A 23,919-nucleotide genomic window follows, 5' to 3' on the forward strand; every position below is an offset into this window, starting at 1 on the left:
GGAAGACATGGGCATATTTATAAGTAGAAGGAAGAAACCATTAAGTAGGGAGAGGTTAAAGAGAAGAGGAGTGGAGTTTCTAGTGTGAGCATTATGCTGTAGATACAGGAAGGAATGGTACTCAGGGTGCATATAAAGATTTTGACTTCAGCAAGTAGAACAATTTTTCTAGACTATTCTAGACTACTGTGAATGAATGAATACATGAATCAGTGTGAAACTGTTAATTAAATGTTTACCAAGCACTTGAAAATATAGGAGTAGATCTCAGGAAAGAGACCAGATTCAGGTATGTGGAGATGAAAATCATCTCCATAGGTATATAAACCCACTGAAATTTCTGAGGGCACCAAGAAAATGTGGCAAGAAAAGAGAAGGAGGCCCAAAAAGGAGGCTTGTTAACATACCTGCAATTAGGAATATGTGATAGGAATGATGAATTAGTAAAGGAGTAAAAAGAAATATCAGTGGATAAGATGAGAACCAGGAAAGGATAAATTCACAAAAGCCCAAAGAAAAGAGCATATTCATGAGGAAAAAAGTAGTCAACAGCTTTAATTTAATGCAGTAAAGACGTTTGTTTTAACAAAGGGCAGGAAATTTTGGGAGGGAATCATGACATTTTATTGATATGTTTTATTTTAATGTTACAAATAGTTACAAATTATTTCTACTTCATGAGAGGTTTCTTGTAACAAAGTAAATCCTAATAATATAGTGAATTCATCTGAAAGTACATCCAACAGTTCTCATTTATAGTAGGTCATTTCCAAATCTATTTTATCTCTCCCTCTTCTCCCACTGCATGAAGGAAAGAAAAAAAAAAAAGCAAGTTTCATGTGACATTTATGCATAGTCAGACAAAATAAGAGCTATATATAAATACATGTTATAAGTCTAATTCAATACCCTGAATTTGTCATCTCTCTCTAAGTAACATTTTTCATCAATTGTGGGGAATCACAAGTGATTGTTTGCATTGATGAAATTGCTTATAATTTTCAAAGTTGTTTGTTTTCACAGAGTTTTCATATTGCATAAATTATTCTACTAGTTCTTTTGCTCATTTCATATTTCATCAGTTTATAAAAGTCTTCAGGATCATCTGTTTTTTTAATGATGATATCAAGTCTCAATTGTTGATCTGTTTTTGCTCACTTCACTCCACATCATTTCATAAGTTTTTCTATGTCTTTTTTGAATTGCTTATTTCTTTGTTCTTACAGCACAATATTCTATCATATTTTAATGTCATAATTGGCAATTATGATTTCTTAAATTATTGATATGGGGGAGGCTTCTGGGAAGATGGTGGAGTATGTCAGAAAATTCCAAGCTCTTCAGGTTTCCTCCACAAATAAAGCAAAAGTGCACCTCAGGACAAACGTAGAGCAGTTAAAAACAAATGGGAATTGGGGCAGAACTATGGGACAATTGGAGAAGATCTGAAGAAAGATACTAGGATAAACACCTCCAGTCTAGTTTTACAGAAACAACAAGCAGGAAGCCCTAGTGTTAGCTGGGGTGGGAAGTAGATATAGCCCAGCCACAAGAACTTTCACCTCCCAGATAGTATGGGGAATCAGTTGTCTGAATCAGTGAATATTAAGAAAACCTGTGTTGATAAGAAATGCCAGGTCCACATGTGCTAGGGAGAAAGCAATGTGTCATGAAAAGACATCAGCACAGGATAGGTGAATGCAGAAGCAATGGGGTAGGACTGCTGCTACTGACTTTGAGCACCTCTAGGAGAGTGGAGTTCTTGGTTTCAGGTTCCAGGGCAGAAAAGGACTGAACTTGAAGAAGGACCTGAGATCCAAGGCACCATCTCCCCCATCATAGGATTGGAGGTGATTACACTAATGAACTCTAATTTAAAAAAAAAAAAAAAAAACAGACAAAAGAGAAAGAATCAAACCATCAGACGTTATAGGAATAGAGAAGATCAGGATTCATTTTTAAAAAATAATGTAAAATATTTACCTGCCCAAAAAGAATTCATAGAAGAACTCAAAAAAGACTTTAAAAATCAAATGAGAGAAATTGGAAGAAAAACTAAATTAAAAGAAAATAATAATTCAAGAAAAACAGGAAGGTTATAAAAAGTCAACCAACTAGAAAAGGAGATCTAGAAACTTAAAGAAGAAAATGACTCTTTGAAAATTAGAATTGGGTGATATGTAGTTAAATGATATGATAAGACATTTTCAAATGAAGAAATTAAAACCATATGACAAAATGCTCTAAATCACTATTGATTAGAGAAATGGAAATTAAATTAACTCTAAGGTACCACCTCACATCTATTATCAATTGGTTAAGATGAGAGGAAAAGATAACAATACATGTTGGAGGGGATGTGGGGAAAACAGGGACACTAATGCATTGAAAGTGTGAACTGATCCAGGCATTCTGGAGAAATATTTGGAACTATTTACAAAGGACTGTAAAACTGTGTATAACCTTTGATCCAGCAGTGTCACTACTAGATCCATATCTCAAAGTTATAAAAGAGGGAAATGGAACCATATGTGCAAAAAAATGCTGATAGTGGTTCTATTTGTAATGTCAAGGAACTGAAAATTGAGTAGATGTCCATCAATTGGGGAATGGCTGAATAAGTTATGGTATATGAATGTAATGGAATGTTATTGTTCTAAAAGAAATGATGAGCAGGCTGAGTTCAGAAAAGCCTGGAGAGACTTATATGAACTATTTCTGAGTGAACTGAGCAGAACCATGAGAACATTATTCATAGTAATCGCAAGATTATGTGATGATCAATTGTTTTAGACTTAGCTCTTCCCAGCAGTATGGTGATCCAAGACAATTCCAAAGGAGTTGGCATAGAAAACCCCATCTGTATATACAAGGAGAACTATAGAGAGTGAATATGGGTCAAAGTTTGGGGCCTGCTCATAAAGAATAATGGATTTTGTAGGAAGAATCTAAATATGAGGGAGTGACTGAAGAATAGAATGGGAGAGGAAGTTGCGGGGTAAATACAGGAGGACATATCTCTTGCTTGCACAATACAAATATATATACCTAGTTATTATCATACACATTATACATATATGCATTCATATACATCTGTGTAATGTTCTCTGTTTCTCTGAAGGTGGATAACATCATCCTTACTTTTTTTATTTTTTGTATTTTTCCCCTTTTGTTCTCATTTTTCTTTCACAACCCAACAAACATGGAAATATAGTTTAAAATATTGTACATGTATAATCTATATCACATTGCTTTCTGGGGGAGGGAGACAGTAAGGAGAAAAAAGTTGGGAACTCAAAAAAATCTTAAAAAAAGAATATTGATGATTATCTTTATATATAATTGGAAGAGTAAGATCCTGTTGAGAGGGGGGGAAAAAAAGAGAAAATTAGAATGGGGGGGGCGGGGTGAAGGGCAGCTAGGTGGCATAGTAGATAGAGCTCCAGCCCTGAAGTCAGGAGGACCTGAGTTCAAATCTGGTCTCAGACACTTAATACTTCTTAGTTGTGTGACTCTGGGCAAGTCACTTAACCCCAATTGCCTCAACAAAAAAAAAAAAAAAGAAAAAGAAAGAAAATTAGAATTGGGCAAAGGAAAGTCAACAAAGTTATAAGAGATGATGAAATAATAAAACAAATTATAAAGAATGAAAAAATGGAAGAGAATGTAAGCTATCTCATTAAAAAAAAAAATCCAACATATCTGGAGTTCAAATCAAGAAGAGAAAACATAAAAATAAGTGGAAGCTGTAACTAAAAAAAAAAAAAAAGAATCTTGATATAATAATACAAGAAATAATTAAAGAAAACTGTCTTGAAGTGTTTGAACAATAGGGAAAGGTAGAAATAGAAAAAAAAAAATCCACTGATCACTACCTAAAAGAGATCCCACAAAGAAAACTTACAGGAACATTGTTAAATTTCAAAACCTCCAGATCAAAGAGGAAATTTTACAAGCAACAACCAAAAAAAAACAGTTCAAATATACTGGAGCCACAATCAGAATCACTCAAGGCTTATTAGCAGTCGCCATAAAAGACTGCAGGTCTAGGAGAACTATATATAACAGATCAAAAGAAAAAAAAAAAAAAAAAAAACTAGGGTTGTGGCCAAAAGTATTATATCCAGCAAAATTAAGCATTATCCTGAATTAAAAAAAAAAAAATTCATCACACTATCAGATTTTCTGGATTTTGTTGGGAAAAAAAACCCTAAACTTAATAGAAAATTTGACATGTAAGATCCAAGAGGAACATCAGATAAGCTTCAGAGACTAATTTTAAGGAACTCAATAAGGACAAACTGTGTTTTCTACACGGAAATGTAAACCATATGTTTGATTGTCATTAGTAATTGGATAATTCAAAAGAAAGATTAGGGATAGCATGGAGGATGACATGATTCTAAAAAGGAAATCTTTGTAGGAAAAAATAAAAACATTTATTATATGAAATGAGGTATGAGAATAAGAACTGATACAAAGGAATTAAACGGGAGAGAAGAACTGATAGTTGTGAAACCCAGCTCACCTAGGAAATGACTTAGAGAGACAATACACACATGTAGAAGGGTAGAAAGCTCTAAAAATTATAAGGAAATGAGATGGTGGGGATAAGATAGGGGACAGAGTGGGATAAAGTATTTATATTAAGGGGAATGGGAAGAGGGAGGGAAAAAGTAGAGTAAAGAGGATAAGGAAGAAATCCTCATGAGGAGGAGGTTAAATAGTAGCAAGACAAACTAAGGATAAGAGTAGAAGAGTTAGCAGAGACTGGTGATGGATGAGATTTACATAAACACAATATTAATGATCAGGAGTAGCATTTATTAGCAAAAAAAAAAAAAGTAAGGGTAGTAATCATTGATCTCAGACAAAGTAAATGTTAAAGATTTAACCAATAGAAATTTACATTATATATTGACCATGTTAATATTGTTTTAGATGATTAAAAAAAAAAAACAGGATAGTAAAAGGTTGGAATATTTTTGTGACATAAGAAGTGATGTTAGTGGATTTAGAAAAAAATATGTTAAGACCTTACACTTAATAAGAATGATGTTATTCACCTTTACAAAAACAGAGAAGCAGCATAGTACGTATTACATAGATGTATATGAATTTATATTTGTATAATGTATATGATTATAGATACATATGTATGTATAAATAAACACAAATACACTCAAATATATACATGCTTAACTATAGCCTGCTTGGGGAAATGGGGAAGAAGAAATGGGAAAAAGAAGAATGAAGTTAAAAATGCACAGCAAACAAAAAAATAAACTTATAAGTAAGTCAAGAAAAGATGGACAATTCCAAATACAATGTATAATATTTATTATATGTGATTTCTTGAAATAACGATTTATTGTTACATATTTTAAGTCCTCTGTACATGACAAACTTCCTTTTTTATGATTTTTTTCTATTTTGTATTTATGTTTTAAATAAATGCATTTTTTAAAATCATTGATATCTTTGGAGAGAAGGTTTTTTGTTTTTTTGTTTTTAGTAAAGCTTTTTATTTTTTAAAACATGCATGGATAATTTTTCAACATTAGCCTTGCAAAATCCTGTGTTTCAATTTTTCCTCCCTTCCCCCACACTCTCCCCTAGATGGCAAGTAGTCCAATATATGTTAAACATGGTAGAAATATATGTTAAATGCAATATATGCATACATATTTATACAATCATCATGCCACACAAGAGAAAAAAATGAAGCAAAATAAAATGCAAGCAAACAAAAAGTGTGAAAATGCTATGTTGTGAATCACACTCATTTCCCATAGTCCTCTCTCTGGGTGTAGATAGTTTTCTTCATCACTGAACAATTGGAACTGGTTTAAATCATCTCACTGAATAAGAGAGCCACGTCCATCAGAATTGATCATCGTATAATCTCATTGTTGCCATGTATAATGATTTTCTGGTTCTGTTCATTTCATTTAGCATCAGTTCATGTAAGTCGGAGGAAGTTTTAACTGATAAGTAGAAGTAAATAAGTAGAGGAAGTAGATGCCATTAATAAAGAGGTTTTTTTTTTTTTTTTTACTTCCCAAGAATTGTGAAGAAAAGTGGGGCAGGGGAGGAAAATAACTTAAGATAGCAAGGTTGCATGAGACTGTTTTTAATGATGAAGGAATTTGGGGCCTGTTCATAACAAATAATGGATTTCCTAGGTAGAGTCTGAATATGAGAGAGTGACTGAAGAATAGAATGAGAGAGGAAGTTGTGGGGTAAATCTGTGGAAAAGGCAGGAGGACTTTGGCAGCAAGGTTAGCAATGGAAGGGTTGGTTTTGTGAGGGAAAAGATCACCTCTGCATCAGACACCAGAATAAAGGAGTAAAGATTAATGGGCATTGCCAAGAAATTTTTAGTTTTAAAGAAGGCGAGATCCTGAAACTTGACATAAATGATCTCTTTTCTCAGTAAGGCTTAAGTGTCATTTTTATTGTTTGGTCATTCTGTCGTGTTTGACTCTTTGTGATTCGGTGGGCCATAACACACCAGGTTTTTCTATCCTCTCAGATCTCTCAAAATCTATTCCAACTTATGTTCATTATTTCCATGACACTATTCGTCTCATCCTTTGCTTTTTTCTTTTCTTTTTGCCCTTAATCTTTCCTAACATCTGGAACTTTTAAAGTTTTGACTAATTTTATCTTCAGGCTATCCAAGGGAGTCTTACAACTCTTCTCCAGCACCACAACTTGAAAGTGTCAGTTCTGCAACACTCAGCATTCTTTAAAGTCTAACTCTCACTGCCATATAGTTTTCTACTAGAAACACCGTAGCTTTAACTATGTGGACTTTGGTCAGCAAGATATAATGTCTTTGTTTTTTATTATGCTGCCTAGGTTTGTCATTACTTTCTTTTAGAAGTAAGTGTATTTTAATGTCATTGCTGCAGTTGCTGTCAGCAGTAATATTTAAACCCAAGAATGTAAAATCTGACACTGTTTCCATTTCTCTTTCTTCTATTTACCCAGACGTGATGAGACCAGTTGCCAACATCTTAGTTTTTTTGAAGCTTTTTTTTTTCTTTCCATCCTTCTCGAGGCCTCTTAATTCTTCATATATTTGATATTTCTCCCAGCATTCTTAATTCTGACTTTTAATTCATCCAGTCCTACATTTTGTACGACGTACTCTGTATATAATTTAAATATGGTGACAATATATAATCTTGTCATTCCTTTTCCATTCTCAAATCAGTCAGTTGTTCCATGTGTCATTCTAACTGTTGCTTCTTGGCCCACAAATAGGTTCTTCAGGAGACAAGTAAGATGTTCATAGTACTCCATTTTCTTTGAGGACTTGGCATATGTTGAAATCAGCACAATTAGAGGCTTTAGTGTAATCAGCAGAAGTTGATGTTTTTTCTCAAGCTTTCTCCATCATAATCCAGTAAATGTTAGCAATTTGATCTCCAGTTATTCTGTCTCTTCAAAAACCAGCCTGTTCTAATAATTTTCAGTTGAAGAATTGCTGAAGTCTAGCTTGTACAATCTTAATTATAATCTTTCTGGTATATGAAATGAGCTCATTTTTTAGTAATTTGAACATTCCATGGCATTGTCCTTGTGTAGGTTTGGAAAGTAAACACATCCAATCCAGTGGTTACTTTTGGGTTTTCCAAATTTACTGACATATTGAATGCAGCAATTTAACACATCATTTTTTAGGATTTTAAATAATTCAAGTGGAATTCTATCATCTCCAGGAACTTTACTGTTACCAGTGCTTTCCAAGGCCCACTTAATTTCATTCTCCAAGAAGTCTACCTCTAGACCAATAACCATACCATCCTGGGTTATCAGATATTGATGATGTTAGATCTTTCTTATATGTTTTTTTGTCATTTTTTATTACTTGCCATTTTTTATTACTCTCTTCTATTTTGGTTAAGTCTCTACCATTTTTGTCTTTTATCATGTCCATTTTTCCTTGAAACATTCCCTTGATATTTCTAATTTTCTTGAAGAGATCTCTTGTCTTTCCCATTTTATTGCCTTCTCTTCTTTTCCTTTTTTATTTGCTCATTTAAGAAAAAAACTTTTGACCATTTCTTTCTGGAATTCTGCATTCATTTGGGTATATCTTTCCTTTTCTCTGTTACCTTTTGCTTTCCTTATTTCTTCAGCTATTTATAAAGCCTCATTAGGTAGCCATTTTGCTTTCTTGCTCTTCATTTTACTTTGGTATGTTTTTGATTCCTGCCTTCTATACAATATCTTGAATCATGGTCCGTAGTTCTTCAGACACTTTTTATATCAGATTCTAATCTGTTAAATCTATTTATCACTTTCACTTCATATTTTTAAGGGATGTTATTTAGTTCATATTCATGTGGTCCTATGATTTTCCCTATTTCCATTTAAGTCTGAATTTTGCAGTAAGAAGCTCATGATTTGAGCCACACTTAACTTCAGGTCTTGTTTTAACTAACTGTATAGAGCTTTTCACCTTTGGCTGCAAATTATACAATCACTCTTGATTTCATGTCTGTTTGTAGAATTGCCTTTTAGGTTGTTAAAAAAAAATTATTTCAACAAAACTCTGTTATTCTCTTGCTTTTCTTCATTTTATACTATAAAGCCAAATTTACCTGTTATTCTAATTGTCTTTTCATTTCCTGCTTTAGCATTCCAATTCTCTATGGTGAATGTAAAATTTCTTTTGGTGTTCCTTTTAGATGGTCATAGATCTTCATAGAACTGATCAACTTTGGTCTCTTTGGCATCAATGGTTGGAGCATGGACTTGTATTACTGTTATATTGAACAGTTTTTTTGTATTTGAACAGATATCGTTCTGTCATTTTTGAGATTATACCCTAGTACTGCTTTTTGCTCTTGCTCTTTTATTATCTATGAGGTCTACTCCATTTTTCTAAAGGATTTTTGCTCATAGTAAAATATGTAATGATCGGCTTTATAAAAATGGTTATACATCAGTACTAGATAATCACTTGTTAGATTAAAACAGCTGTAGACTTTGTTAAATCTTCTCCATCACAATGGACAGCACTGTTTTATGCCTTCTTTATTGTTCATGATGAGATCATGATTGAACCAGCTTATTAATATTGGTACAGGATAGGTCTTTATTAGAAGAGAGCCTTAACATCAGTAATTTGTTCTATTGAATCAAAATCTTTATTTATAATAAAAAATGTTTATAAATATAAAAGGTTCTTCTTTCCTATATTGTTATGGGCCAGAACTCTGAAACAAGGATTCTTACAAGGTGTTAAGTCAGTGGAATGGATAAAGACCATGGTAATCTAATTTAGCATATGTACTTGATAGTTCTTTAGTTCAGTACCTGTACTTAGTACTTAATATAGTTCTATAAGATTCACACTTATGATAATGTAGTTATAAGAGCGCATATAAGCTGGGACTCAGACTCAGAGCCAGATTTATTCAGAACCAGAGAAGACAGAGCACTGCAGGCGAGAACTCAAGCTCTCAGAGCCAAGGAGAAAGCTTCATTCCATCTTCAGCCTCTTGGTGGCTGGCCTGGCCTCCTGCCCTTCTCCACTGAAACCAAGACTCCAGAAGGTCTCTAAGAAAGCTAGCCTGGGCCCCAGGCCAGGAGGCAATAAAGAATGTGGACTTTAGCACCTGGTTATTCTTGTGGTGATTACTGAACTGAAAGGAAGGCTGCTCCAGAGACCACCAGAAAACCAAACAAGAACACTACAGTATGTCTTGTAGTCACTTACATTATGGAAAAGATGGTAGTCTATTATAAAATTATGTTACAGAATATTTCAACATTTTCTGATAATATTCCAATTGAGCTTTGTTATATGTATATAAATGACTCAAAACTGTTGAATAGTTGGACTACAGGTTGTTAGCTTTTTGCTCAAATTATATATATATATATATATATATATATATATATATATACACATAAAACTAAAATTCCTTTAATAATAGACATTAGTATAAACTTAACATTTTTACTTCAATCCTTCCCTACCTCTTTCCAGAAATCCATGTCTTATAATGAAGTCAAAAAAAAAGAAAAGAAAAGAAAAATTAGGAAATTCAGCACATCATTAAATCCTCAAATTATCTGTAATGTGCCACACTCATATTTCCCTAACTCTGCAAAGAAAGAAGGGTATACTTTATCATTGCTCTTTTTTGTTTTTTACAGTAAGCCTGCTTATATATTGCTATTATATTATATATAAATTATATATAATTTCATACCATTGAATTTTGATTGTTTTATTGTAATTTCCATTTACATGATTAAACATCATAAACATGATATTTTTCTGTTGCTGTTTATTTTGCTTTGCATCATTCATATGAATTTTTCATTGTATTCCTATATTCACATGTCTTGTGCCATTTTTACCTCCTTTTTTACATTTGGAACTGTAAAATGAAAGTTGAAAACTGGCTCTTCTGTCCTTGATGGTGAAAATAATTTATTATAAAAAAAGCTTTGTAGATCTTTTTCATTGTTCTTCTTTGTTTACTTTTCTTTGCTCCTCTATTGCTACCTCTAATCATTCTCAGGATGATATTGCTTAGTTTGTCTTAGGGTTCTCATTAAAATTTCTTTAAATTGGATTTTCTTTCTACTGATTCTCTCTGCTTTATGAAATGTTATTTTACATAAATGTCCATCTTTGTTCCCCCTAAATTTTTATAAACAAGTTTTTGTTGTAATTGTTTTCCTATATCACTTATACACTTGCCTTCCATCTGTCTGTACTTAGCAAGTTAGTTAAGCGTTTATGTAAATGAATCTTTCTAGACGCTTTTGGTTCCCTTCTTAAGGCAATTATTTTATATAGGCTAAACTTTTGTGTAATATCATTTCTACTATTTATACTCATCTTTAATTATCAGTAACTTGTTTAACTAAGGATTCAGCTATTTCAGTTATACTCTTTTTTTTTTTTATTTTTACTTTTTACTGTGCTCTTTTTCTAACAAGTCTGTATTCTGCTAATTCTAGAGTGTGTTTCCACATCATAATGATTATTTTTGTGTTTGTTAAAATATAATTATATTTTTGATTTTTTTTGTGTCCAATGCTTATCAACTCTTTTCCATAAAGCATTCATCATTATGTCCATAGATTGTGCTGTTTAAAAATCTTTGACTTCTCTTATTACTTTTTCTTGACTAAACTTTGATATACTGAATGTTTTTATATATATATATATATATATATATATATATATATATTTTTTTTTTTTTTTTTTGCTGAGGCAGTTGGGAATAAGTGACTTGTCCAGGGTCACAAAACTAGGAAGTTTTAAGTGTCTAAGGCTAGATTTCTACTCAGATCCTCCTGACTTCAGGGCTAGTGCTCTATGCACTGAGCCATCTAGCTGCCCCATATACTGAATATTTCAAAAATTATTCTCACTTTTGCTTTAGACAGCTCAAATATCACAGTTTGCATTAATTTAATTTGTAAGTTCTTATGATGTTCTTTTTAATTTTTTTACTGAGGGAGTTGGGGTTAAGTGACTTGCCTAAGGGCACACAGCTAGGAAGTGTTGTGTCTGAGATCATATTTGAACTCAGGTTTTCCTGATTTCAGGGCTGATGCACTATCCACTGTGCCAACTAGCTACCCTGATGCCATTCTTTTCTGAATATTTCTTCATCCTTTGTACCCAGTATTAGTACATTAGTTGCATTTACAAATAATATACTATGTTCCTCATGGTTTGAAAAAGTAGGAAAAGGATATGTCCTGGAAAATATTAAATGAACTAGTTCAGTATTGTTTCTTAGAAAAATCTAGAGCATATGATCATAGACTTAGATCTAGAAGGGACCTTTGGAGTCTAATCTTATCATTCAGTTCATAAATCTAGAAATTCTCTAATCCACCTCTTTTGCAGTTTTCTGATTCAGGATCCTTATACTTTTTCTTCTTTGCCTTGTTATCATTTCTTTTAATTAATCAAGCATGATTAATTAGGTATTTAGATAATTATTAAGTATCTCCTATATGCCAGGTATCGAGAATACAAAAATAATGAAGCAATCTTTACTGTTATATCTAACAAGAGAAAATAAGTGCATATATCTAAATATAAATTAAGTGAATGATTTGAGTATGTTTATACATGATTAAATGTCTTAAATAAGAATAAATTGTGGAAATGAAGCTTATTTTCCTGGATTTGTAGGTCAGGAAAGTAAAATAGAAATAAATTTTGGGGTTTCTTAATTTATGTGAAGGATAAGAAAGAAAGATCATTTGCCTTCATGCCTATGTCAAGGAAACTCCCTAACCTAATAATCTTTACAAAGCCTCTGACCAATGTGAGAATTCTGGTATCAGAAATAATCATGTCTGTCTTCAGTGAAAAAACTTAGTTTTAAATAACAAGTATTTCTATAGGATATATTGACGCTCAATTTTCGTGTGTGTGTATATTTAGATAACTGTTTTATTATGGATCCGTGTATTTCATTGTAGAAAACTTCCAATGAGAAAATTCTCTTAAAGTACATATTGGCAATCTGTGAAGTTTTTATGCAGAGAGAATTGACTGGGTCTAAAGTCACACAGTCAACATATAAGATGGAAAAAGTCTTCTTGACCATATCCATGATTCTATACTGTTTCTGTATATTTACTCTTAAGGGGAAAAATTGAGCAAAATGCAATTTATATTTACTTATTTGAAAACCAATTATAAAGTCTAATGGCATAATAGTAGTATTTTTAAGAAGGCATAAAACTTTGTTAATTATTATTCTACAATTTTCTGATAATGCATGCAAAAGAATTTTTGTCCCATACATTCTTATTTAAAACACATTTTTATCTGCCCATATTCATAAAAATTATCCATTTATCATTGACCAACCTTTATACCTATGGGTGCTAAATAAATGTTTGAATGAATGCCTTGTATTTGAATTATATATGTGCTGAAGATTTCATAAGGTTTTTAGAGAATATTATTTAGCCAAATGAATTCTTTAGAATTCTCTTTTAATGTATTATCTTTTGTAAAATTTATATTATTATAATACCATATAATTTATAAAGTTTATTTTTAATGTTTCATAAGAATATTTTAAGATTATTTCTGTTTTCTTTACTTCTTTCATACCTGATAATTTTATCTTGTTACATTTTTCCTATCCTAGAATGTGCTACTTTTAAAATTTACTCAACTTTAATTTAATTAATGGCCATGTCCTTGGCACATTTTATATTCATCTAGCATAAAATCATTTATTTGAAATTTTTTTTTAACAGGAAGATAGTGATCCACCCATTCATGAAAGTCTCAGCATAGAAAATACATTATGGGCAAGCACGGTTGTTGCTTCAGGTGAGAAATATTTTGTGCATTTACATTTGAAGTTACATACAAAGATGGTACAACAGGGTGAAATTGTGTATCAGTGCAGAAGAGTCCTTGATAGTGCGTCTCCTGTCACTCTGCAATACTTTATGCCATACTACAATTACTTTGCTACTATTTGTCTACTTCTGAAAAATGTAATATGGCTGTTTCGGTTGTCTTGTCAGTTCTTATTTAAAAGTCAGTTTTGTCCTTAATTGCAATTAATATAGTGAGAGTTACCTAGAAAATACTCAGTAAATGTTAATTGCTAATTTTAATTGCATATTAGTAATTTTATCACTTTAGTTGTTTCTCGCCAGTCTAAGGTGATATATTGCATTATTTTGTGTGCATCATTTAACATTAATTTTCTTAAAACATAACTTGAGATTTTAGAGTGCTTTCCTAATATTTACTACGTTGAATTTAAAAACATCACACCAGTATTCCAGTTGTCTATAGAATAGACTATCTGTATGTAGTCTAAAAAAAAAATTCCAGTTTTTTTAATACTCCCCCAACATTCCATTCTTCTTAGACCCAACTTCTTTTCTGTTTCCTACATATACAGCACCAAGCTTTTTCCTCTGTACATGGATACTTATCTTGATCTTAAGACTGTTCATTTTTCTTCCCTACCATTTTCTCCATTTTTTCTTTAATTAGCATTATCTCATAATAATTTTTAGACTGACAGGAATATATATCTTGTAGGTCATCTGATCCAGCCTCCTCATTTTATACATTAGGAAACTGAGGTTCATAGTGGTTGAGTGACTTCCCTAAAGTTTCACAGATAATAAGTTTAGAGAGTTTACATTTGAACTCATTGTTTTATTTTTGCAAAATAATTTCAGTTTTATGTACTAAAAAACTGTTTATTTTCTTCTGTAATCTTCTTCACCTGTTATTTGGTCATCAACTTTTTCCCTGTCCATAATCCCAAAAGTTATGTCTTCTTTCCTTAGTTAGTATTTTGATGATTCATCCCTTTATTTTTTATTTTTTTTTATGATTCTTTAAAGTTTATTTATTTATTTATTTTTTATTATAAATAACTTTTTTATTACAGAATCATCCTGGGTTTTTTTTTTTACACATTATCCCTTGCACTCACTTCTGTTCGTTTCCCCCACCGTCACCCTCCCTAGATGGAAAACAGTCCTTATATGTTAATGTCCTAGTATATCCTAGATACAATGTATGTGTGCAGATCCAAAGTTTTCTTGTTTCACAGGAGAATTGATTCAGAAGGTAGAATACCCAGGAAGAAAACAAAAATGCAAACAGTTTACATTTCATTTCCAGTGTTTTTTTTTTTGGGTGTGCTTCGTCCATCATTGATCAATGAAACTGGAATTAAGTCTCTTTCAAAGAAATCCACTTCATCAGATTACATCTTCATCCGTTCGTTGTTGCGATAGTGCTCTTGTTCTCTCATTTCACTTAGCATCAGTTCATGTAATTCTCCAAGCTTCTCTGTATTCATCTTTTGGTCATTTCTTACGAACAATAATTTCATAACATTATACACAATTTACCCAACCATTTCAATTGATGGGCTCCACTCGTTTCCAGCTTCTAGCCACTACAAACAGGGCTGCCAAAACATTTTTGGCAATACAGGTCCTTTCCCTTTAGTATCTCCTTGGAGATAAGCAGTAGAAACACTGCTAGGGTCAAGGGTATGCACAGTTTGATAACTTTTGGGCATAATCATATTGTTTCGAATGGGTTGGATTGTTCACAGTCCACCAACAATGTTGTTCAGTGTCCAGTTTTCCCATCCCTCAACCTCATCATTATTTTTCCTGTCATCTTACCCAATTGACAGGTGTGTGTGGTATCTCAGAGTTGTCTTAATTTGCATTTCTCTGATTAATAATGATTGGAACACTTTTCTTATGAGTGGTAATGATTTTAATTTCATCATCTTTGAAATTGTTGTTCTTATCCTGACCATTTATCAATTGGACAATGGATTGGTTTCTTATAAATTAGGTCTCATATATTTTGGAAATGAGGCCTTTATTGAACTTTAACTGTGAAGATGTTTTCCAGTTTGTTGCTTCCTTCTAATCTTGTTTATTAGTTTTGTTTGTACAGAGCTTTTTAATTTGATGTAATCAAATTTTTCTATTTTGATCAATTGGTCTTAGTTCGCTTTAGTCACAAATTTCTTCCTCTTCCAAAGTCTGAGAGATAAACTATCCTATGTTTCCTCAATTTGTTTATAATCTGTTTTTATGTCTAAATCATGGACCCATTTTGATTTATCTTGGTATCAGTGTTAATTGGGTCCATGCCTAATTTCTGCCATACTAATTTCCAGTTATCCCAGCAGTTTTTAAATAATAATTCTTATCCAAAGGAGGATCTTTGGGTTGTCAAACACTAAATTGCTATGTTGACTTTCTGTCTTGTGACCAACCTGTTCCACTGATCAACTAATCTGTTTCTTAGCCAATACCAAATGGTTTTGGTGACTGCTGCTTTATAATATGTTTTGGTCAGGTAAGCTAGGCACCTTCATTTGATTTTTTTCATTAATTCTTTTGAGATTTTCTTGACTTTTATTTATTCCATAGAATTTTGTTGTTTTTTTCTAGATCATTAAAATATTTTCTTGGAAGTCTGATTGGTATAGCACTAAATAAATAGATTAGTTTAGGAGTATTGTCATTCTTTATTATATTTGCTAAATTCCAGGAGCATTGATATTTTTTCCAATTGTTTAAGTCTGACTTTATTTGTGTGGAAAGTTTTTTGTAATTTAAGCTCTATAATTCTGACTTTTTTTGGTAGATAGATTCCCAAATATTTTATGCTGTGAAGTTATTCTGAATGGAATTTCTTTTGTATTTTGCGTTGGATTTGTTGGTGATGTATAAAAATGCTGGGGATTTTGGGGTTTATTTTATAACTGCACTTTGCTAAAAGTTATGCTATTAGAAATAATAGCTTTTTTGTAGAATTTAGGGTTCTCTAAGTATACCATCATATCATCTGCAAAGGTGATAGTTTGGTTTTCCTCACGCTTTCGTTCCTTTAATCTTTTCTTGACTCTTATTGCCGAGGGCTAGTGTTTCTAACAATATTGGAATAGTAATGGTGACAGTGGGCAACCTTGTTCACCAGATTTACTGGGAAAGTTCAGTTTTGCCATTGCATATGATGCTTACTGATGGTTTTAAATATATGCTTCGACTATTTTAGAAAAAGTCCATTTATTCCTATACTCTCAAGTGTTTTATTAGGAATGGATGTTGGATTTATCAAATGCTTTCTGCATCTATTGAGATGATCATATGGTTTTGTTAGTTTGCTTATTGGTATAGTCAATTATGCTAATAGTTTTCTAATATTGAACCACCTCATTCCTGGTATAAATCCTACTTGATCATAGGTGTATTATCCTGTGGATGATTTTGAATCTTTTTGCTATATTTATTTAGATTTTAGATATGTTCTTAAGAGATTGGTCTATATTTCTTTTCTGTTTTTCAAGCCTACCTGGTTTAGGTATCAGTACCATGTCTGTGTGTAAAAGGAATTTGGTAGGACTTTCAGTCCCTATTTTTTCAAATGTTTATATGATTAGCATGTTCTTTAAATGTTTGGTAGAATTCATGTAAATCCATCTGGTCCTGGGATTTTTTTCTTAGGGAGTTGGTTAATTTGTTTTTTCTTTTCTAAGATGGGACTGTTTAGGATATTTACTTCTTCCTCTGTTAATCTGGGGTTTATTTTTTGAAGGTATTCTTCCATTTCATTTTAAGTTGTGATTTATTGCCATAAATGGGAAGTAATTTCCTAATTATTGCTGTAATTTTCTTCATTAGTGGCGAGTTCTCCTTTTTCATTTTTAAGACTAACAATTTGATTTTTCTTTCCTTTTTAATCAGATTTACTAAGGGTTTGTCTATTTTTTGGTTTTTAGAACCAACTCTTAGTTTTATTAATTAATTCAAGTTTTTTACTTTCAATTTTTGATCTCCTTTTTTTAGAATTTCAAGTTTAGTGTTTGACTGGGATTTTAATTTGTTCCTTTCTAGCATTTTTAGTTGTAAGAATTGGATTTCTTTTCTACTTTATGCAAGTAAGCTCTAGAGATAGAAATTTCTTATTACCGCTTTGGCTGCATCCACATTTTGATATGATGTCTCATTTTGTCATTTTCTTGGGTGAAGTTATTAATTATGTCTATGATTTGCTGTTTCACCCAATCATTCTTTAGTTGAGATTATTTAGTTTCCAATTATTTTGGTCTACTTTCCTGGCTTTTTTGTTGGAGTGTAATTTTTTGCATCATAGTCTGAAAAGGATGCATTCCGATTTCTGCTTACTGCATTTGAGTTTGAGGTTTTATGTCCTAATATATGGTCTATTTTTGTATGGTTCCATGAACTGCTGAAAAAGTGTACTCTTTCTGTCTCCATTTGTTTTTCCAGAGGTCTATCATATCTAACTTTTTCTAGTATTCTTTTACCTCTTTGACTTCTTTCTTATTTATTTTGTGATTGATTTATCTAATTCTGAGGTGCAGTTTCTCCACTATTATGGTTTTGCTATCTTTTCTTCTTGCAGCTCTTTATTTCTCTTTAAATTTAGATGACACCACTTGGTGCATACATGTTTAATATTGATATTGCTTCATTATTTATTACCCTTTAGCTAGATTAATGCCTTTCCTTATCTCTTTTAATTAGATCAATTTTTGTTTTGCTTGATTTAGATGATGGCTACCCCTGCTTTTTGACTTCACCTGAAATAGTATTTGTCCATCCTTTTACCTGCATTCTGATGTATCTCCCTGCTTCAGGTGTGTTTCTGTAAGCAACATATTGTTGGATTCTGGCTTTTAATCCATTCTGCTAATCGCTTCTCTTTATGGGAGTTTACTATTCACATTTTATGGTTAAATTCCAATTGTATTACTTCCATCTTGTTAACCCTATTTTGCTTTTCCCTCTTTCCCTTACCCTTACCTTCCCATATTAAACTTGTGAGCACCACTTGCTTCTCCAGCCCTCCCTTTAGTATCCCTCCTCCCCACCTTAGGTTCCTCCCCTATCTTACTCCTTTCCCTCTCAGTTTCTGTATTCCCTTCTGCTTAGATTATTCCTTCCCTTTTCACTTTTCCCTTCTCACTTTTCAATGAGATGGGAGAAGTTTCACCATATAGAATATGTCTAACATTTTTTCTCTTAAAATCAATTCTTATGGAAGTCAAATACCCACTATATTCATCCCCCTCTATTCTTTCTCTCAGATATAATAGGTTTCCTTTGCCTCTTTGTGAGATATAGTACCCCCACTTTACCGTTTTTCTGATACAATGTCCTTTCCATCTCTGATTTCTAGAACAAGGTATACATGTATTTTTTATACATCTTTACAGCATAAATATAGTTCCCTCATCCCTTTATTTTTAATCTCACATGCTGTTGTCTATTTTCTTTTGTATGTTACATACCAAATACATTCTACCAATTTACCTATTTTAAAATTAGAACTAAATAATAATAACATTATTTATATTATATTAATATTATAATAACAAGTTTAATGATCATTGCTATATCCTGTAGTTTGGAATTTGTACTGATTCCCTTTATGTTCTAGATCTTTCTTCTTCCAGACGACTTTCATCATTTATTTTTCCTAGCTTTATAAAAGAGTCCTTTGGTAGTGTGAGTGATATAGCATTGAATAAAGTCAGTTAATTTAGGTAGCATTATCTCTTAGTATATTTGCCAAACCCACTCTAGAACAGTGAATATCTCTACAATTATTTAAATCTTTATTTTGATAAAGTATTTTATAGCTGTATTCATATAATTCCCTTATATATCTTGGTAGACAAATTCCCATTTATTTTATATATTTATAGGTATTTTTAAAATATTTATAACTAAATACAAAGGAAGAAAAAACAAAATACAAGAAAAAGATAGAAAAAGGAAAATTTTTAAATGCCATGTGCACAGCAGACATCAGAGAAGATTCAAAATAAGAAGCAATAAATTTACATTTCAAGAAATCATATAATAATGGAAGACATTATATTCATGACTGTCCACATTTTCTTTGCTTCCTTATAGTAGGTTATTTTTTTTTGTTTTTTGCTGTCTACTTTTTACTTTATTCTTTTTTTTCCCCTTTCATCCCTTTTCCCATCCTCCCCCAAGTAGGCTACAGTTAAGCATGGATATATTTCTATTGATATTATATATATAATATATATGTACATATACATGTATTGAGAGATATACATATATAGAGATTTACATACATATATGCCCACACACATACATAGAGTTATATATATATACATACAAAACCTATCTGCTTACATATATATATATATATATATATATATTTACACATACGTAGATATGTATCTAAAGCAGTATTAATTTAGCTGACATACAATGTTGATTTCTCTCTTAATTGAATCTTTAAGTTTGCTTTTGTCAAAAATCAGTGATAATTGGAGCTCTTTTTTTCCCTAATAAATTCTACTCCTGATCATTATTATTATGTTTGTGTATATCTCTTTTTTACTATCCCACTTAACTCTTCTACTTTAGTTCTACTCCTTATCTTGCTTCCCTATTATTTAACTTCCCCCTGCTTATGGATCCTTCCTTTATCTTCTCCCCTCCTTCTCCTATTCCCATTCATCTACATACCTTGATTCCCACTCTTATCAATCTAAACACCCTTATACCCAATTTTATCCTATTCTCTCTCCCATATTTCTTTATAGATTTTGAAGGATGCTATACCCTTCATGGTATGGTTCCCCTTTTAACTCATTCTCTCTATGACTAAGTTTTCAGAACTACCAGACCTCCTCTCCCATGTAATGCCTCTCTTCCAGTTCTTCCTCTGTACCTCATTTCAATAGTGTAATTATTATTTTTATCTTTTTCTGAACAGTTTTGCTTTCTAGAGTCAGATCTGCTCTAGTCTTTCTTTTGAACTACCCAATTACTGATGTCATTGTGAAACATATGGTTTATATTTCCATAAATATATAAAACATAAAACAGTTTTTCCTTATGAGTCCCTTGAAATTAATCATTGATGTTGGCTCTTATATTTTAGATTTTCTATTGAGTTCAAATTTGGTCGAATCGAAGTCCTGAAAATCTGCAAGTTCATTGAATGTCCTTTCCCTCCCTCCCCACATTCAATATTATGTTTAGTTTGCTGGATATGTCATTTTTGGCTACAAACATTCTGTAATTATTTTTAAAGAAACTTTTCCATATATTCAATTTGAGTTTTTGGGTAATGCTGTGGAAATGCTGTAATGTGAATTTATTGTGTATCTTGCAGCTTTGCTGAATTCTTTTAATTAATTGTTTAAATTAGTTTTAGTTGACTCCTTGATATTCTCTAAGAACACAATAATATCATCTGAAAAAGATCTCTCTATATTTGTTTCTTGCCTTTGTTTCTGTTTTCTTATTGTTACAGCACCATGTAAATTAATAGTAATGATGAAAGACAGATTTACTTTATCCCTCATCTTTTTCGAAAGACCTATCTTTGTCCAGTTATATACACACATACATATTTATTATAGTTTGCTTTTACTTTTAAATAAATATTTTTCTTTCTTTATCTCTCTTTAATTTAGGTATCAAGACTATATTTTTTAAATACAGAAGGATTTTGGAAGAGTTTCTTTTTTTCCTCTATTCTTGCAAACAATTGAAATCAGTTCCTTGAATATTTAATATTCATTTATAAATCAACAATTCTGGAGGATTTTCCTTGGAAAATTATTTTTTGACTTGATCAATTTCTTTTCTTGATATTGAATTATATAAACAATCTATTTTGTTGCTAACATAGGTATTTTATATATTTTTAAAGTATTCATCTACATTGTCATTGCATTGACACATACATAATAGGCAGAATAATTATGTGGCCTTTACTCTGACTTTCTTTTAACTTCTTTTACATTAGTGCTTTTTTTTGCATTTTGGATAGGAACACTTAATTTTCTTTTTTGTAACAGACTAGTTAACATATACAGCTTCAAAATTTGTTTTATCAGTTTCAGGGGTTGGGGGAAATCTTGTTTTTTGGGTGAGGGTGCTATTTCTAATTTTGTTAATCTCAGATTTTTTTTTTTTTCAGAATTTGTACTCTATGGTGTTTTAATTTATTGTTCTTCTAGGTTTTTTTGTTTTGTTTTGTTTTGTTTTCAGTTGCATACTTGATTCATTGATTTATTCTTTCAGTATTTTATTGATAAAAAACATTTAGAGATATAGATGCCTAGGTTTTATTTAGCTGCATTCCATAAGTATTGGTATATCATTTTGTAGTTGCCATTTTCCTTGGTGTAATTTTCTATTATTTCAGTGATTTATTTTTTCATTCATCAATTCTTTAAAATTTAGTTATTTAGTTTCCAATAAGTTTTTAATTCATTCTTCAAAGTTCCTTTATTTAATGCATTTTTTATTTCATTATTGTCAGGAAAGGATTTTTTTAAAAAATTGTTTCTGTTTTGCTGCATTTGTTTGTGAGTTTTTGTGTCTGAGTGACTTCATCAGTTTTCTTATAAGTATCCTGTGCATCTGAAAAATTTATAAGCCTATCTTTTTCATTCCTGATACTTATTTGCAGTGATAATCTGTTCTAAGAAGTACACTCAAAGAAGTTTAAAACTCTATAAAGACAAGGAAATAAGAGTTGTTGACATAGGAAGAATTTTATATTTCTTGCATCTCTTATATCAAATGATTCATTCTTAAATATAATGGGATACTTCATTTATGTTTTCATCACATTACTAGTCATTTATTAAATATTTTTAACACTTAAATTAGACTGCTGTTACTGATCCTTACCACTATTGATTTTGTGGTCTTTCTTCTCTAAAATTGTCAGGACAAAGGCAATCAGAGCTGAAGAGTTTTTGAGTTATTACAACACACAATTCCCTCTGCACTATTTTCTGTCCTGACCTTAGTTCCCATGATCACCTTGACAAGTATTGGTACCATGCAGCAGAAGCAAGATCAACAGCAGTTAAATACTTTAAAAAAAAAAAAATTGAGCACTTTCATTATCTTTTCTTTGATATTGTATTCTCAATTTAGGGAGGAACAAAAATTTTGTCTAAGAGTATAGATATTGTCTATATAGAGTGATTTTTTTAAGCTAAAAAATTCTAATTTTTAAGATTTTATTTGGTATGTTTTTAAGTTGTTCTTTTGCCATTGAACTTTTCAAGATGTCCCAGGATTTCCCTTCTCCCACCTCCCTTAAATTTCCATTTTAGTTTCACCATATTTTTAAAAAGTTTTGGAGGTATTAGTCTTACTTTCTGTTGACTAGGTGAAAGAGTAAAGCAGGATCATGGAGACCCTAGTGGTGGCCTAGCTCTGTTCTGAGAGGGAGTGAATCTGCCATCCCCTCAGGATGACATTGTGCTGCTGACCCATTCTTGTTCTGACAGGCTCTGGGTACTTGGTCTGAGATCTTGGTCATCTCATGATTGACAATTCCTACCTTGTCACTTGTCTGTGGATTTAATTTATGAACTGGACTGGATTTCAACTGGATTTCTCTTGAGATTTTGCAATCTTTTCTTGGCCTAAGATCCTCTTAGATCTTAGAGTAATTGAGTTTATTCATATATATATGTAAAATGTGTGTATGTATGTGTGTGTGTGTGTGTGTGTGTGTGTGTGTGTATATATATATATATATATAAGTTAACATATACAAAGTACTTTGCAAACTTTAAAGCACCATATGAGTAGTATTATGATCATTGTCATTAAACATTATTATTCAGTGTTTTATCTTATACTCCTATCTTGTTGAGTCTCTTTTATTCTACTTATCTCTCTACCGTCTATTTCCATTACCATCTTTTTACAAACTCTAGGTTCTAGTAAAATGGAATACTAATTTGTTTTTTTTAATCCACTGATTTCTTAACTTAAACATAACTGAAACTACTTTTTCCCATTATAAGACATTCTCTTTCCCAACTCCATAACTTTACACAGCCAGTAGGCTCTCTCCCCATGGCTAGAATCATTTTCTCCTTTTACCTTCAAATCTCTGGTCAAATTCTAGATCATTTGGAAACCTTTCCTCTAACAATCCTTTCCAGCCCATCTGTTAGTATATACCCCTATCCCCCATTTACTTATTTTGAGATAGATGGATATAGAAATACATATATATAGTCTATATTCATTATTCATGGATTCCATATTTGTAAATTCTTCTACTTGTTAAAATTTATTTGTAACCAGTCCCTAAATTAATAGTGTTTTTGTGATTACTCATAAAGAACCAAAATGATATCACTATGTTGGAGTCAAGATTTAATAAGTCCATCTGTGGCTGATAGATCAGTATTAGCTTGGAATGCTCTACTTAAGGTTCTACCATAGGTGAGACATAAATTGACCATAGGAATATGGAGTAGACATGTCTCTAAATTTGCACATCTCATGTTTCTTTTGAGCAACTGCAATTCTATTTCATTCATAGAGCCACAGAATCTT

The 23,919-nt window shown here is 31.5% G+C and overlaps 1 protein-coding gene across 7 annotated transcripts in view; it reads left to right on the top strand.

Moving 5' to 3' along the window:
• The window catches only part of ATP9B (ATPase phospholipid transporting 9B (putative)), a 451,952-nt gene that overhangs the window by 215,464 nt on the left and 212,569 nt on the right, over positions 1–23,919 (top strand). For all 7 annotated transcript variants that reach the window (XM_031946730.1, XM_031946732.1, XM_031946731.1 and 4 more), the window contains one exon: positions 13,273–13,348. In XM_031946730.1, coding sequence (XP_031802590.1) covers positions 13,273–13,348 — 76 coding nt within the window. The remainder of the gene's footprint in view (positions 1–13,272; positions 13,349–23,919) is intronic.

The sequence above is a fragment of the Sarcophilus harrisii genome, chromosome 1 (assembly GCF_902635505.1).
Source record: "Sarcophilus harrisii chromosome 1, mSarHar1.11, whole genome shotgun sequence".
NCBI lineage: Eukaryota > Metazoa > Chordata > Mammalia > Dasyuromorphia > Dasyuridae > Sarcophilus > Sarcophilus harrisii.